At 39.2% G+C, this 18,441-nt stretch overlaps 1 protein-coding gene across 1 annotated transcript; it reads right to left on the reverse strand.

The window, feature by feature from the left end:
- Positions 1-326: 326 nt before the first annotated feature.
- On the reverse strand, positions 327-4,914 carry cuedc2 (CUE domain containing 2). The gene is made up of 9 exons (XM_061087458.1): positions 4,769-4,914; positions 4,008-4,112; positions 3,407-3,550; positions 3,224-3,285; positions 2,924-3,057; positions 2,599-2,766; positions 2,448-2,512; positions 2,301-2,361; positions 327-2,200 (listed from the first exon to the last, which is right to left on the reverse strand). The coding sequence occupies exons 2-9, from the start codon at positions 4,079-4,081 to the stop codon at positions 2,054-2,056; spliced, it is 855 nt and encodes a 284-aa protein (XP_060943441.1). The 5' UTR covers positions 4,082-4,112; positions 4,769-4,914; the 3' UTR covers positions 327-2,053.
- Positions 4,915-18,441: the final 13,527 nt, after the last annotated feature.

Here is an 18,441-nt window from a genome sequence, read left to right on the forward strand (position 1 = left end):
GATGGCCACTTTATCACCATATCCAATTTACATCAGATACCTGCAAACTGTCAGTAAAAACAGGTAAAATAAATGTTCTATTTAAAATATTAAATATATGTGACTGACAAGTAACTGAATTAAGACCGCTCCAAATGAAAATACTTAATTTGATCAATAAAATCCAGATCTGCACTAAAGTTCATAGATATCTGCACCCTACAGATTACTGATTGTTATTCATAAAGATTGCAATCTTTCTTGATAAATGTGGAAAAATATGATTCTCTTAAATTAGCAACTTATGAAACAAGTGAATGAATCAAAGAAAACAACGTGAACGGTAGTCTACAAAAGCTAGTATTTATTTACTATAAATTGTGCGTCAGCGGTTTCTGAAAGTGAGGAGTGTTAAAACACAGTTGTGACCAATCAGCTCCAGTAAACCTGTTCCATGATCTATAGTAACATAATCATATCACAGGTAAGGACCACATTGCTGCTGATGACAAGTATCAGTAACAACACATCTTTTTAAACACATTGTGTTGTATCAGTAACAACACATCTTTTTAAACACATTGTGTTACATCAACACTCAAAACGATATTATACCACCAATCAAAAACAATAGCTTATAGGTCCTCTGAATAGATGTAGAGGGGAATAAACAACTGGTATATGTCAGTGAAAAAACAACCTGAACAACCTAAGTATTCTAATATATATATATAATAAACAAGAAATAAGATTCCAGTCATAACAAAAAAAACCTCCACAACCAACACTCACAAGCTAAGCAAAGTTCACTGAACACAAACGAGATGAAAGACTGCAGAGGATCACTTCAGTAACATCATGTGACCCTGAAATCACACAACAGTGCCTCCACATGGTTAACGCATAACATGAGCTTTGGAGGATCTAAATGTTGATATCAAAAATAAAGACGATACTGTTGGAGTGAATTTTTAAATCGAACCCCTAACCCCAGCCCCTCACATGTGTGAAAATAAGAGAAACCTTAGCTGTGTCACAAACAAATATTAACACAACCGTAGGACGCTCAAGTTTGATCACTTTTCGATAGATTGAGGCAAGGTCACCATGTTAAAGTCTATAAAATTTAACTTTTTTGGTGAATTTATTTCCTATTTTAGAAATGATACATAAGCTTATAGTATTCAACTTTTGCATATCACACTTGTTCCTTTGTTTTCTCTAAGTGGTTTGATAGAAGGTGATAAAAAACCACTAATCTTTGGTTTTCCTCTTGTAGACTTCTCCACCTCCTTCATTAAAGTTAACTGGATAAAGTGTAAATGATAAACCTGGAACATGGACTGTGGGCACGGTCACACACATGCGAGTGCGAAGTTAGGAAGCAAATGTTTTATTGGTCCTCCTGCTCGCACTGATTGAAAGTGAACTGGGAGGCGAAGGTTTCACCACTGTTACATTGGCGTGTGTGACTGGGCACAACAAATTGTCCACAAGCCCAACCAGACATTCAACCTACGGAGACACAGACGTTTTCTCTATGATGTAAAAATAGAATTTTAAATAAAGTTGGCATCAATGATTTAATATGTACATAAACAAACCCCTGTGAGTCGTAACTAACTAACTCGTAAATTTTACAGGATCACTTGAACGTATTTACAAAGTTATGAATCTAGATTGTACTAAGTTAAAATACAACATCAATAGAAAAGATGGGTTTAAAAAGAAACAAAAACGTCAGTGCAACATCAGACCTGCTGAGATGGCAAAATGTAGATGATCAGGTTGTTACAGAAACTAGAATATAAGTTACAACATCCCCACCAAAATATCACACACGATTTCAAAAGTTTCTCAACCAAATAAACTGTGATAGAACAGAAATACTAATGTCATGATTTAACCAAGGCAAATAATGGTAACGTTTTTAAAATAAGCCACTGACACCAACTAATAAACATGTTCCATAAATTGGAAGGAAAATCCAACAAATACAGGGTTAAATGGACTTAAATCAACAACAGTGTAAACAATATTGTCAGTAGCTGCTCTTACGCTGATGTGCTCATCATTAATGGAATCTGTATTTCCGTGCAGGCTTGAGGTTGACGTACGTCTTCTTCATGTCCTCTGTCTCGTTTGTCTTCACAAGCTGATACCTCTCACCTTTGGTGGTGACCACCTGGTTGCCGTGGTACCGCACTAGCTTCTTTGGAGCCTGAAGAAATCACAGCAGAACGTGTAAGTTTCAAGTATCATTGTAAGAAACACATTTGATAAAGCTAAACAGTGGATATGGAGTACGACCAGAGACTTACATCTTTGGGGGGGACAGGTCGGTGAGTTTTTTTGTCCTCCTCATTGTCCACATGCATATACCTGAGGAGATTGATCACAGTCACAAACACTGACTCAGGAAGAGAACATACACCCTCTCTCTAAAGGGTAACAACAGTCTAACTTACTTCTCAAGGATGCTCTCCTTAAGTTTATGGTCCGCCAGTGAAGAACTACTTTTCCCATGATTTACCTGAGAAAACAGAACAGCTTCAAATCAGACTGTAGACGCACACGGGGACGACAGTGACCTTGATTCTGTGTGTGGCAGAGACTCACATTAAGAGGAGAGGGGCTGAGTTGGATATCGCCCTCTATGATGAGACGCACAGCTTCCTCCATGTCTCCTATGGCAATGCACAGGGCACTACGAGCCTCGGACAGACTACACTTGGGAAACATCTCCAGCAGGTGTTGCTCCTGGGCCTCCCATTTAGACACTGGTACCTGGACATACACACATTTTAATCACCTATATTTCAAGTCGATTCAAACAACACCAACAGCAGTAAAAGGGAAGATCTACAAGTTAAATCATAGTAATACAAATTCTTAATGCTTCACTAAAAGGAGATAAAGTGCTCATGTGTGCTGAAATGATCACCTTGGCGGTGGCGCCCTCTGTTGGTGGTTCTCTGCACTGTGCTTCTCTCTCTGGTTGGGTTTCATCGGGCAGGGTAGTGATTTTCAATGAAATATCATCTGTCCTGGATTTAGGGGCACCCTTGTCTTCAACAGCTAAAAAGGAAAAAAATTGTATAAAATAAAAATAAAATAAAATAGTATAATTCTTTGATTTCTAATTTTCTCAAAAACTGCTGGTCTGATTGAAGAGTGTCAGTTGCAGAGCAGTGTAAGATTGCCACAACACCGAGTTTATCAGGAATAATGACAAATCTAGTACCTGAGGTCCGAGCAGAGGCTAGTTTTGAAGCCAGGTTGAACATCATTTCACAGACCTTTACACTGCAAAATAGAAAGAAATATTAAATCACAACAAATGAGCAAGTAATGTTGTTGTTTGCTCATGTTGAACTCTATAAAAGTACAACCAGAGCAGATAAAAAAGGCGTCGCTGTCTGTTTACCTGTCAATATCAGCAAAACCAGGTATGTAAGCCTCTAACATCTCTACAAAGACCTCCACATCAAAGTTCTCCTCCACGCTCTGCTGGGAACCAAGATCCTCCAGGACTGCAGTGATGTATGACAAAAGTACATCGTCCAGTGTGCTGCATTGAAAGGTGAAACAAGAGCTGTTTTTAGACATGTACTGAGGTCTGAATGTTTTACTGGAATTTTCCAGAGGAGCTGTATGTGAAAACACACATGTCTGAGTCAGTTGAAAAGCTTGAAAAGACAATTAGATTTAATAGCTTCTGTACCAAAGCGCTGTAAACAAAAACTTGTACATGTCTGCAGTATAATTATTATTTTTATATTCATGTCATGCCTCCTGCATGCAATACACATGCACCGACCCTCACCTGACTTTTTCCTGTTGTTGTGAACGCATCTCACACAGACAATCTCTTAGCTGCATTGTTTATATGTGAAAGGTAAACCTCAGACATTTTCCAGAGATCATGTACAAAGTAGGGAGAACATATAACATATTATAAACTACTGTTAAACTAAATTACCTTAATTTCTCTTCTCATGATAAAAAAAAGACGGTGAACTGTTTACCTGAGATCTGCGTCTGGGATGTAACTCTGAATAAACTCGTGCATGGCGCAGTGGATGATCTTGTGGAGGTCCATGGTGTTCTCCTGCTGTGCAGTAGATGAAAAGCTGGGAAAGGGGCAGAGGAGAGGAGGTTATAACCTTATATATACAGTCTTTGGTTATAACCAGCAACTGTGGCTGCAAACCTCAAGTAACCAAACACAGCAGCTGCCCTCCACCAACCAAATATGGTTCAGCAGCTGCTCAGGCTTATGAAAGCTTGGTTGTGAAAGCTTCTCTGACTTAGCCTGAGTGATGCTAGGAGTAACATTAAAGAAGCTACTTTGCCCATTAGCTAAACTGATGTAAACAACACACACAACTAACAGACTTATGCACAACGTACATATAAGTGCAGATTGTATACAAACTATTATTTTGCATCTCACACGTGTAGAGTAACGTTCTAACCTCGATACGTTGTTTTTACTGCTCAGCGTTAGCATCACAGCTACTCAGATGTTACTTATCAGCTAATGGTTTAGCTAATAGTTCATAAATATCTTCACAGCTCAGCCAGCATCGTATGCTACCATCCAGCTTGCGTATCCAGCTTCACCACAAATGCATTTTGACACATTTCCATCGCCCATCAACCTAAAGTGTCCCCCTTCATCTTCCCAGTCTCAGGGATAAACAGCGGTGGGCTGTCATTGAACTAGCCCTGAGTGGTTATTGTTAGCTCGTGTTAGCTCAATGCTAACGCTGAAAGCTCAACACACCTCGGTGGTTTACACAGGAACACGTGGTGACGAGGTGAAACTCACGGAGCAGGAGCTACGGAGACATGAAGCTCAGAGTTTCAGGAGCTATGGAGACATGAAGCTCAGAGTTTCCCTCAGAGGAAGCAGAGGTGAAGCAGCTCGGTCTCACGAAGAGGCTGCAGGTTCCTGCTGCTGTTCAAAACATCGTGACGTCACTTCCTCTCATGCTTAAATAATGCAGAAAATAACTGTTATAAAACGGGTTTACCCTTTTCTTTTTTTATGTATAATATCATTTTGACATGATATGTGTATGGTATGTATTTTATCAATATTTATTTATCTAAATGACTATTTAACTTTAGCTGGATATTTTCTGTGTTGAGCACCTATCTGCAATGACTGTGTTTGTACATAAATAAACTATAAAAGGCATGAAGTATCAATACTTTAAGGAGATGTTGTCTATATATCTGTATGAAGGACAAAAATGTCATTTATTTTATCATCGTATTTTCACTGTTTACAATGTTTCACTTTTTACAAAAATTATTTAAGATGGGCAACAAAACCAGGCAAAAGTGATATATTCCCATAAAATGAAAAAAAAACTGCTCTAGAGATTAAACATAAATCAACTAAACAGGATTTAAAATTCTGACTCTCCTCAGACCAAAATACACCATATTAGCTCATAACTGCAGGTTTATATAGTCTATGCAGGCCAGTCCATGGATTATTGCAGGAAAGAAAATACTTTTTTAAACAACCGTGGCCCAGACTGAAGTAGGCTCCTGAGAACACCCCCTTCAGTCCACATCAGAATGGTGCAGTCCAATCATTCAGCCTCCTCTTCTTAAACTGTGGTGTTGTTGGAGCAGGTCAGTCTTTGCCAGGTTGCTGTGAGGATGGAGGACAACAAAACACTAACAGAAAAGTAATTAACTAATACCTCACTAAATTTGTGTGTCTGGGTCTTAATTGTAAATAAAATTGAAAACTTCACCTTTAAGTTGCAGCAGTTGTCACAACTTTGTTTGCTTTAGTAAGATTATGACTTGATTACCTGGATAAATACGTCAGCTACAGAAGCCAGATGCTCTTCCTACCCAGTGGCTCAACTTACCCCGTTCTCCCTTTATTGGTTTATATTTTGGGAAAATCGAGATTCTGATCTGTACCTGTTTGTAATTCATTATGATTTACCCACCGAGTCACCATGACAAAATAAAGCTTCAAAACAGATCTGAAATGATTTTAAATGTTTTTTAGTTTTTTTTACTTGTTCTACTTTCTCTCTTTTCCTTTAAAAAAAAATGTATAATACACTAAAGTTGTATAGGAGTTATCTAAAGAGGACCATACGTGATGCACAGCCCAATCCTTAACATACACAATTTCAGTGATTAGACATTGAAGCATCGACATAAGTTCATTGATTAAAACTCCCACGGGACCCCTTCAAAACATGTTCCTGAGGAACCTGCTGATCACAAAATGTCAAAATATCATCGGTATAATTTTTCAAAGCAAAGGAGCAGTTTTGCATAATTGAAAATGAAGATATATTTGAGGTTCTGCAACTGATCGTAAAACATGTTTGATGTTTTCATGATCTTTCCTTACATTTTTCATAATTTTGATTTCAACTGTTTATCGTTCAATGAAGAAAAAAACTAACAATACATATAATTAATAATAAATAAAATATTAGACAACACAAGCAGATTATTATGCATGTACGACAACTCATAAAACATCTTCTCATCCTCAATTGTAGCTGTTTATTAGCAATTGTCCTCATTATATATTTTATATTAACACAATTTGATATTTGATAACAAAGTGAGTACAATGATGTGTTTGATATTTTAAAGAAACACAAATTAAAAGAATGCGAGGAACCTCCCGCCTCAAGTAAATAAAGATATATATAGAACAACACACAAAGGCTTGTTTAAAACTTTCTCCCCTTTAAATGTGAATCTTTCTGACCCATCTTTGGTTCCTGACTTAACCCTGGTCCCTCTTCCACGAGACTAAAAACAAATGGTCGACTCTCACTGGGACATTATCTTGCATCTTTTGCCAGATCCATACATAGTTGATGATTGAGGTGTTATCTGAGGCAGCATCATTGATGCCATCAGATCTCAGTTACCTCGGTCTGTGTTGGCATTATAGCAGATATGTACATGTAAATCATTAATGCCTGTTCAATTGTTTTCTTGCTCCCCTGGCAGTATCTCTTGCCGGCTGTAGTATTTCATGGGGAAATATGGTACCAGCCACTGATAAAACAAGCAAGAACAATCCTCAACTTGGCTGAACTCTGTTTCAACCCTGAGCTCATGGCTAGACAGGTGGGGCTGAGGTATAGATGGGAGAGCGTGTAAGACCTGCAGCGGAGGAGAGCATCTCGGTTTTCCTCCATGTGTTCTCATCAGTAACTCACACTGACGCACTTGCACACACTGAGTTGCATCAGTATGTTTCTATCACACACATGTTATAATTGTACAGACTCAAGCTTCAGGCAACATTTCGTTATGTTTTATCAGGAAAGCCAAATCTGAACCACTCTGCCAAATTGAAATAGACATTCTCTGTTAGTCATGTTTTTCATCTTCTCCATTTCAGAAATCAGTTGTAAATATGAACTCATGATGACAGACCCAATAAAAGAAACACGGTTTCATATTTCTGGGATATTTTTTACAGGAAAAGATGTCCTGACACTAGGTGGCAGCATTGAGTTATTACTGGCATCACCTCCTCTCTGAGAGATGCTTTGATCTCAAAACAACAGAGGAAATTCACTGCTAAAATCCCATCGGCAATATATTTAGTTTTGGGGAGAAATATTCTCCCCAAAACTAAATTCTCATTTTTTTATAAGCTCTAAAATTGATGTAATTATATAACATAAATTTTAGAGCACAAGTCGAGAGGAGTTTAACATTAAATAATTAACATTATTGCACTTACATTTTTAAATTATCCAGAAATAATTAAAAGCAGCTCACTGTGGATAGATTTTCTTTACTCTAAACTCATAGCAAAGCTCATTAACCTTTTACGTTATGTTTGGTCAGAACTGAGTTTTTCGTTTTTCGTTTTGCATGCAGTAGTTTGTAGTTGGTGTAAGTAAGTGTTTTTGTGTGAGTGACAGAGGGAGACACATACATGCATGCACCCAGCTAGACATGCAGTTATCCTATAACAGTAACCTCAATTATAGTTACGTTGGTGCATGAGTATACTTCAGAAAAGACTATTTTAGATGCACTGTTAAATGTCTTCTATGAGTTGAGACTCCTATTAGAGATAAAACTATTTAAAGATTAAAATTAGACAATTTAGTATGTTAACCTCCTTTGTTCCTCTGTTGCTGCATCTCAAGAAACAAACATCCTGAGAAACGTGCAGGCATCGCACTGTATAATTATAGTATAATCACATATAACCACACATGCAATGAGCTGAATCAGCGTACACAAATGTCATATAGCATCAGTATTAACTGGGAACATATTGCACCTTTAGCCTCAAGCAACATTATTATTTAAAAATTGCCATTGAGCCGGGCACAAACAAGTCGAATGGTTGAGTTAAAGTAGTGTGACGAAACCCATATCCTCTTTGACTCCTTGTGATGATTGCGTGCTTGTGTGTGGCAGTAAAGTAAATGACTAAATATATTTATAAAATGTATTTAATGTGAGTTTGATTTCGCAAATTGCTGCATTTCTTCTTCTTTTAGGCAAAAGAACAAGATTTTTCTACAGTTTTCTAAGACGTGTTATATTCAAACACAAAAAGAAAATCATTGAGAAACTTTAGAAACTCACACATCACACACTGCTGCAAGTGGAAGATAATCCTTAATATGTGCTAATGGTGTGTTGACACATTTCTCTTCCTATATGCCGGGGCACAATCAAGCATGTCATGCAACAATGTTGAGTCAAGGCACATAATGTGGATATTGTACTGGTGGCACAGATTTCCATTTTCACACAGACAGTAGAGATGGGGGGGTTGGCGGTGGCAGTAGTGGGTTGCGGTGGGGAGGGAGCGTTGGGGCAGGGGTGTTCAGGGGGAATAGAAAAAAAGATTTTACAATTCTGATCAGAGTCACCAAAACACTGAACGATTTACTGGCAAATTAATTACCCCTTTTACCTAACTTTTGACAATAATGCTCGGAGCTGTCTGTCGGAACAGCATTATTCTATTAACGTTCGATCTGCAGTTCAGCCAGAGTGACTTCATATTTAGATTTTATTGTATTTTCCTAGTGAATGTGTAGCATTGCATCCACAATAGAGAGGCGCAGAATTATTATCATCTGATATTTCTCAGTTTAATCACCTGTGCAGAAGAAATGGGATCAGCACATTATTTGAAGGGAGGATTTGTTAAAAATATCAAACACGTAACATATCTGTTCCACGGCTTCACAAAAGGTGCATTTACAGAGTGAATTCAAGCTTGGTGCAGTTTAATTAATTGGAAACTCTCACAATATGAAAACCTCCGCAATCAGCACCCATCTTTAATCAAATATAAGACTTGGTTTTGGAGGTCGTGTGATTCAAAGCGTTATTGTGTAGATTTTTTTTCTTTTTTTTTTACAGATTGCATATGTTTTCAATTAAATCTTTACCTTTCCACTTTATTCTTTCTATCAAGAGCTGCAGGTTAGAGAGACTTGAAGAGACTTGGAGCATGAGCTTGAGATGAGCTGGTCTTGATTGTCCGAGGGGGCGAGGGCGACCTGATCCAGATCCGGGCCACCTGTGTGGGCCTGCCTGCCGCCCCGTCTGCCCCCTTTTCCTGTCTCCAGGAAGTGGTCACCAGGCGGCCTATTGCCTCTTGTCCATGGTCACAGGCATAACAAGTGTGTGTGTTAAAGAGGCTGGGCAAAAGGCTCTAAATCACATAAACAAATATATATCTAATAGAGATGTATGTACAGTAGATAAATATATGGAAATAAGGGATGTTTTCTATTGCAGTTTTGCAGAAGTAAAGTTTTTTTTGGCATAATTAAGCACAATAGATAGGAGCAATAAGCAGGACGATTCCAAAACACAAGTATCTGGCTCATCTCAGTAAATGAGATGGTCTCCCTTGTCTTGTCCTGTGTGTCTCTGTTCAGCAGTCGATAGGTTAACCTGCCTGTAGCATCCATCTTATGTGGCCCCCCTCACATTACCATTGATCTGAGGGAAATAAAGAGCACACGTGTTATTATATACAGCCCAGAAAAACACCCTCTCCCCGTGATGGAGTGAACCGGCCAAATGTATGAAATATTGCCCCTCCAACATATTCTGTCTTCCTGTCAATAGTGCAGCCTTTGCCCACAACCTGGATCAATAGCAACTTATCTTTTCATGATAACACATAACAATGTTGTCTCCTGTCTTTTTCTGATATTGAAGTTCTAATTCTAATGTCCTTCTCTCTTTTTTTTCTTTTTAAATCATCCATGCCGATGAGTATATTTGGATATTTCTCAGTTTTCCCCTGAAAGAAATAAAATTGGCGCGGCCCCGCTAGCCTGAGACATGGCAGTTACAAATTTACATGTTGGTTTTCTGGACGTTTCTCTGAAGCTTTTGGGGGTCTCTCATGTGTGAGACTGCTCAGTGGAGAGAAGACACCCCTCTGTAGAAACATCTGTTGTGGAAATGGCTGTCAGACTCCCTTTTGTGGGCTCCCTCTCTTCTTTAGGCTGAGATTGTCAATTGTCTTGATCATTTATGTGGGTGAAAGAATAATGATTAAAAAAGAATCTGGAGAATGTGCCCATGCAGTCGAGCAGTCTGCAGCGCGGCTGTGTTTGTGTTTTTGTTTTAGAAGGAAAGGAACGTTTCTCTTTGATTTAGTGGCATTGTGGTCTGCACATTGAGGCATGTCCTATATAATGTAATGCGTAAACTATAATGCAGTGTGAGTGATGTGACAAAATAAAGTTTTTAAAGAAATCTCACTGACTGAACATTTGTTGGTCACAATAACAAGCTGCAAAAAAATGTAAAAAAAAATTCTCTTTAACTATTCACGATGAGGTGTTTGTTATCATTTATGGAAGAAGTCACTGGAAAAGAGGATCTACATCTTCTTTTTTTATTCAGAATGATTCGATTGTTGAAAATCCAATTTCTTTTTGCACTAAAACTGAAATATCTACATTTCCAGTCTCCAAGTTAAAGGGGCAGTCAGGGTATTTTTTTAATATAAAGCAACTAAATGCTTTAAACAAGTGCGCTAGGAAGTGATGAGGATAAAAAGTTGGTGTCTTGTTTCAAGAAAAATATTTTGACAACAAATTCTCTACATTGTCTTTTTTTGTATGGCCCGGGGGGCAATGATACCGGCGTCTTCCACCTACACAGGAAGTGTCTTGAGAGCACCTGTCTGCCACAAGGCATGTCACCTCCATGTACCACAGGTCAGCCTCCATTTGTCTCAGTCAAGCAGCTCACTCACCTATAATTTCCTTTTTTTATTACTGTCCATGCCAAAACAGCATGAATCCAATCTAAAACAATTAATTGAATAGATTGGTTGCATTCAGATGCATTGAATCAAGATTTAAATAGATATTTCCATTCTTGTTTGTTTGAGGTTTTAGGGACCACATACAACAGGAAAACTAGTGCATCAGTGAAAAAAGCAGAAAACGTATATAAACAGGTATAGATCCTGTCCATGTAGCATTACGTGATTTTATGTCCATGTTACCTAAACCATGTGTCTGAGAGTATGACCAGTTTTCATTGCTTCATAAAAATATGCACACTAACTTAAACATAAAACATTAAAAAAAAGTATCAAACATATACTATTTTAAAAGTCTTCTTTTGTAAAGCCTTTATAAAACAATCTAAACATTGTGCATAACATCTGGTTTAAAAGGTGTAAAAACATCTCTACATGGAAATGGCCCACGACAGTACGATCCCATCATGAATCAATGGGACGCCTGTTTGGGATTCTGTGATTTTGCCTGCCGCACAGGTGAGTGTTTGAGCATAGTGACACCTCATAAACTAGCTGATAACCTGTCCCTGTGTCTTCTTATCTGTCTTCCAGACAATCTGTGGTCCCTGAGCACGTTGTCGTTTCCCCTCGGGCCTGTTATCAGATCCCCTCCGTAGGCTCCCAGCAGCTGCAGTTATTGTTGAAGACTCGACTTTTATGGCCTCGTGATGTCTGCGACAACACAAGGTTTTATGAGTGAGTACATGCTCTCCAGTGGTCGTTGGGACGGTAGTTTCCTGCTTTTTGGGGGGTTTGACTATTGTTTTACTTCTATTGAATCTGTCAGAGCTACAGAACAAGTTAAACGTTTTACCAAATATAACAATTCCAGCCTTCTAATTTTAAATTGTCAGTGGTATGAGGTGTTTTTATCCAAATCTGAAACGTGTTAATAACATATTACCTACAAGATAACAAAAAAGGAAAAGGCAAAAAAAAAGGGCTGAATTTAACATTCATGTTATTTTCAAATATCGTATCAATAATCATCTTTTTCCTATCATGTTTCTGCACTGATCGGACCCAGGCTCTATCTGTGAGAAAGCGTGTTATCTCCCTCTGCCATTCATGTACACATTTATTGGATTCCAAGTCTCCAGGATCAATCTTTTGGCCACCAGAGGAGCATAACTAATGGCAACATTAGAATGGCTTTGTGAGAGGGACTGGCCGGATGCGGGTTAACCAAGCAGGAAATAATCTAGGATTTTATATCCTGCATGAATGGCCATAGGATATGCTGAGAATAAATTAGTCCCCCCCAAATTTTTTGCAGCAAGGTTATCTTTGAATGGAACAGTTGCAGAGGGGTGGACGGTTTATTTGGCTGATTATTTTTCTGGGGGAGGAGGAAGAGGAGGGTGGTGGTGTTGATGCTCCCTGTGTGCACACGTGGAATTTCTTGGCAGATAATGACCGTTGTCCTAATGCTCAGCTGGGGTCAGACTATCTATTCTCTCTCTGACCACAGGTCTAGACAGCCTTCCTCTGGAAAAGCTTTTTTTCTTCCTCAGTTCCTTCTTAAAGAACCACTTCTATTTTCCTGTTGTGCCCAAACAAGGATTTTATAAAACGGGTGACATCGCCACACAAGCTGTCTGCCGAATCCCCCTTAATTAAAGTGACGTTTAAAGCCTTCCTCCGACACTAATAAACCCTCTCTCCATTAAGATCCTCCTAATTACTGTGTGCAAAGGAAAGGGGACACACACAGACAGACAGTGCGGAGGTAAGCCTGCTGGCATTTGGCCCCGTAAGCTCAGCACCACACAAAAGAAAATGTCCCCTGGGTTACCCATCCTACCAGACAGATTCCTTTATTTTTTTTCAACCTTGCACCCCCTCTCCCCCCCTCTCCTGTTTTCTTCTTTATGAATGAAAGTATATAACATGTGTGGCTGAAAGTGTCCATTCATGGAGCTGCTGGAATGTGTGGAGAAAGCATGAATGAGGCATGAATCACAGCCACCTGATTAGTCATTAAAGAGTCTTTTGACATTACCATTGTTTAAATGTGCATGGTGGAAGTGAGAGTGCTGTCAACTATAGACTCCTGTTCGCTCATGTGAGGCCGATTAGAAAAGAGAGAAATTCAGTGTAAACAGAAGGATGCCGGGATCTTCTCGGGAAGCATCCATCTTATATTATTTCTTGATATATAAAAAAAAAACATACGAAACACTTGTGAGAGCATTTTATACAAAAGCTTTGTTGGGTTACATGTCCCATGATAGTTTCGAATGGCTTTACCAGGGCTTAAATTGATGTGGACAAGAGACTCTCGCATCGTTACACGTCACACTGAGCCACAAGTACAGAGTGTGCGGACAGTCACTACAGCTTCTGTGGCAGAGATCAGCCCAGAGAGGTTAAAAGTGTTTGGTTCATGTCCCGGTCTGCAGATTAATGACATTAACAAAGTTTCCATTAGTCGTACAACGGGGGGAGACATGGGCGTCCATGCGGAAAGCCACATGACCGAGGCAGAGATAAGAGAAAATGAAATACGTCTTTTCGCAGAGGAGACTGGAGGGGCCAGGAAGTGCCACTCCAAATTAGCCGCAGGCCCAGTTTGTTGTTACTTCATTAACCCAGCAGCCCCGGGAAAAAACAAAAAGCGGGGTCGCAACCTGTAGCAACAGGGAGGCCTGAAATTTGCAAAGCGATGCTCCATTCAAAGTTTGGCTGGATGCACGAGTGTATGAGGGAAAGTTGTAATTTAAAGGAAAATTTTAACTCAAATTATTGTGTTTAACTTTAAATTAAATCAGTTTCTAATAGCTGCAGTATAATGTGAAGACCATTAAGAGAAACCCAACTTTACAAATTTTAAAATATCCTGCAGGTTAGCCTGTATGTATTTTCACATCGTTAATAAATTTCTTTGCAATGTCCTGACAAGCTGTTACTATGGAGATGAACCAGTCTGCTGGCCGGTTTTACACAGCATGTTTTAAATGTTGAATGTTTAAAATATAAATATCCAATAAAAGAGCATTTTTCAATTTAATCAAAATATATTTAGTTATTTTAGATAAAACAATCACTAAAGGTAGGTTAATTGTGATTAAGGCGACAATGAATAATCGTATGTTATTTTGGTTAATATCTGCCAGTATATTGATAAATAATTGATATGAGTCACAGTCATTTGAAACTTTTCACAACATCAAACTTTTAAACTAAACTCACACAAAACCTAATCATCAGACTTTCTTTCAAATTATCAAATAAAATTTGATATTTGTGGATCATCAATATTAGATGTGCACTGTGTGTGATGCTCCCCAACTTGTGGTGAGAGAGAGAGAGGGCTTCAAAACAGAGCCGAGTTGTATAATGGCGTCCTTGTTGTTGTAAGATGAGCCGAGCGGCGGCTCTTTATTTGCAGCCAGTGACTTTATTAGAGTCTATGGTTACAGACCCTTGGAAGGAAGGCTATTGTATTCTCACCCCTTCTCTGGCAAACATACCTCTGCTGCTCTCCTCCTCTGTGCACGCTTCATAACAAACAGGCCCGATGGATTCTGCAGAGACTTGGGAGAAAGTTATTACTAATATTTTTATTGATTAAAAAGAGGTGGGGATTGTCACAGAAAATATGGCCCCTTGAGTCGCAATAAATTCATCGCCATAGATCTGAAGTTTCTTAAAAAGTCCGCAAAGTGCACACCTCTCTCTCTCTTTCGCTGTCTCTCTCTCAACATGGATCACCGGCAGCTGACTTGGCTGGAAACTCTGTGGCACAGGTAGACAAGAGGCAGGGTCCAGCGAGTGTCTACTGAGGCTGCAGACACATCTGCCTGCTTGATTTCACCTGGTAACTGAGCATGTAGTATTTACTTCTCGGCTGAAATGCAATCAGGGGCTGGTCGCTGGCAAGGAAGCAATGAGCCTTCCATTTTTTAAAACCTCTCTCAAGAAGTAAGAAAGAGTTTGAGTGGAAAAAAATGTATTGTAATAATTTAGAAAGTTTTTTTATAATAAGTTTGTTTTTAAAGTTACAACATAAATATATAAATAAAAAGTATATTAACTAAACAATCAAAATCATACTTCTGTTTTGAAATCCATCTATTCCCATGTTTTACAAGAGTTATTACCAACACCAAGGAGCTTATATATAAGAGTTTGTTTGTTTGTAATTAAGATCACACGAAAACTAGTGGACAACTGACCATGAGCCCTGGTGAAAGGATGAGGTATCGGCCACGGAAGAACCCATTAGATTTAGGTGCAGATCTATTACGGGGGGTGGATGAAACATTTTTAAATGTCCTTAACATTGAGCAATGTTCATTTTCCTGATTTCTCAAGGAATAATTCCTGGATTTAAAATCAGGCATGTTTGAACGACTGATATTTATGAGTGTGTTTAATTTGGTGCAGATCCAAATAAAAATGCGGATGGTGCCGTTCTAGTTTTGTCAAGTGTCAAACAGAGAGTTGCATGTTATTAAATTTAATTATTGTAACATTTACTTCTAAAGCAGTGGTTTTAATAATATTCAAGCAAGACGACAGGTCACAAGGAACATGATTTAAATAGTTTGAATTACATCAGTATGAGCTGTTCCACTGCTGAACTCCTGATGATAAATGTAAAAGTGACACTGCTGCGGTTTCCTACGGTAGACCGATCCCCGGTGTGCGTATAAACACTTAACATGCTCGAGACAAGAGTCACCTCTCTAATCTGGCTGAAGGAGTGTGTGGAGAGGCCCTTTATCCCACCCTGCTTTAACCGGTTGCTCACAGAAGAGCCATTTACCTCCACTAATGGGGAGTGAGTCTTTCACCGGGGCCTGTTTGCCTCTCAGCCCTCTGAAAGAAACTTCGCCAGAGAGGAGACATTAAGAAAACCTGTTTATCTCGAGCAGTCTGCCTGTGTGTGAGTGTGATGGTGAGTGTGAGTGTGTGTGTATGTGTGTCTGTCCAGGGTATGGTTCGAGCTCCTTGGTGCCTTTTCAAGAGGCTTCTCTTCACTATAGAAGTGTTGGATCAGCACTTTTCTCTTTCGCCGTCATGAAGACACAGCGGCTAAATAAATGAGTGTTTAGCCTTTTTACTTGTATATTCAATTTGCAAATAATGCAGATTATTTAACAAATGAACCACACAACATTCCATTTTTCCTCTATTTAGTGTGTTTATTACTATATACCACTCATATGCCAATGATTTATCATACAACCCCTCAATTGTACAAAAATCAAGTACAAATCATGGTCCCCATCTTAGTTTAGGCTCTTTGCATGATAATATTTACCAGTTAGTTCTATTGACTGAAGATAAATATGGACAACTTCCTTCCACTAATCAGACATAAAGCCAAAATTACCCAAATACGAAGGCTCCCATAATTGCGCGGTTAATGTCATTTAGAGTCTGTGCTGTGGAGGTCAGTGGATAGAACCACAGTATCAAGGACCAACTGATACATGCGCTTGACCAATGGCGATTCAGTCTTGATATTTAACCCCATTTTTATGGTATCAGATAACTTATTAAAACCAAGCCAGCAGAGGGCAATCAAGATGACTTGGCTTCACTTTTATGGAGCCGTCATGTCGTCCATCTTTACATACAGTCTATGTTTAGAACTAAATGCAAAGTACAGCTTAGGCTGATGGGGATGTCATTGGTATAAACCTGATAATGGTCCTGAATGAAAAGTTGAGGTTCTGATCAAAAGGAATATGTGGGCTGACTATCCATCCAGCAGTTGTTAAGGTATATTACTAATAGCCAAACATGTCAGGCTTCTGGTGGCGCTAGAGGAAACGTCCATCACCAAGGACACTAGAAATCATTGTTTAGAGAGCATTAAAAAAAAACATTAAATGCAAAGTCAACCAGTAGTTGTTGAGGTATTTAAGTCTGGATCAGTTGTGTGTGTGTATGTGTGTGTGTGGACAAACTGACACTGTACATCTCAAAAAGTAATTTGACAAGAAATTTCAAATCAGACACCAAAGATTTGTAAGAACACACAAACAAACACTGCAGAAACAGATTATTTCTCTCTTTTTTTACTATGTGTGTTCAATTCTCACTCCAGCCTATATAGAGAAAGCAAATTATTGATTTTAGAGCAGCAAGTAATTCTCTGATCCAGGCAATGAAGCGTCACTCACTCTAACAGGAACCAGGATTAACAGACGCCACAATCACAACCTATAGTCACCGTTACTTACTTTTGTTTGTGACAGTGGGGGCTTTTAAAACCCCCAGACACCTCGTCTTTACTGACCGTTTGTTGAGCAGTCCTACTGTGGCAGGGCTGCTACACCGGGGTCATCAGTGGCTGCAACCTGTCGTTAAAGACGGGACAAACAAACACAGGAGGAACTCTGGAGAATGGGGTTAATCAGGGTGGGCAGACACAATGGCAGGTGGTCAGCAGGTTAGGGTGAGCAGGGAAACAGGACTGTTTGTGTGCAAGACGAGGATGGGAACCCACAAATACATAATACATACATTCACTAGCCTCCTACCCTAACCCTGGCGCGGGGGGGGTGGGGGGGTTGAGCGGTTGTACCTCAAGACACTGAACCCCAAATGGCCACTCAGAAAAAGTGCTACACATATATGCACTGTATGAATGTATGTGTGAATGGCAAACTGTAGTAAAGTGCAATATAAACACAGCCCAAACTAAATGCCTAGCTCGACCCTAAACTGCTAACCATAACACTAAGACTAACCCTATCCCTAACCCTAAACCCAAATCTTAACTTTCAAACAAATCTTTGAATAAGTGTGGATCGGACAAAATGTCCTCCGTAGGGTCTATTCTTATGATGGTCCTCACAAAAGTACAAATAAGGAAAAAACACACACACACACACATTCTTGTAACCTTTTGACAGCCCTTTCAAAAAGTGAGGACCGGCCAAAATGTTCTCACTTCGTAAATGATCTGCTCTTAATTGTCCTTAAAAATACAAGCGCGCGCACACACACACACACACACACACACACACACACACACACACACACACACACACACACACACACACTGGTGCGACATATGCTGTATGGACCACTGTATCCTCAGCAGTGAAGGAGGGCCTTCATGGTCTCTTCTGTGTTACACCAGGGATCAGCTGTGACACGCTGACACCGATCCCCCT

This window comes from Limanda limanda, chromosome 15, assembly GCF_963576545.1.
Source record: "Limanda limanda chromosome 15, fLimLim1.1, whole genome shotgun sequence".
Taxonomy (NCBI): Eukaryota; Metazoa; Chordata; class Actinopteri; order Pleuronectiformes; family Pleuronectidae; genus Limanda; species Limanda limanda.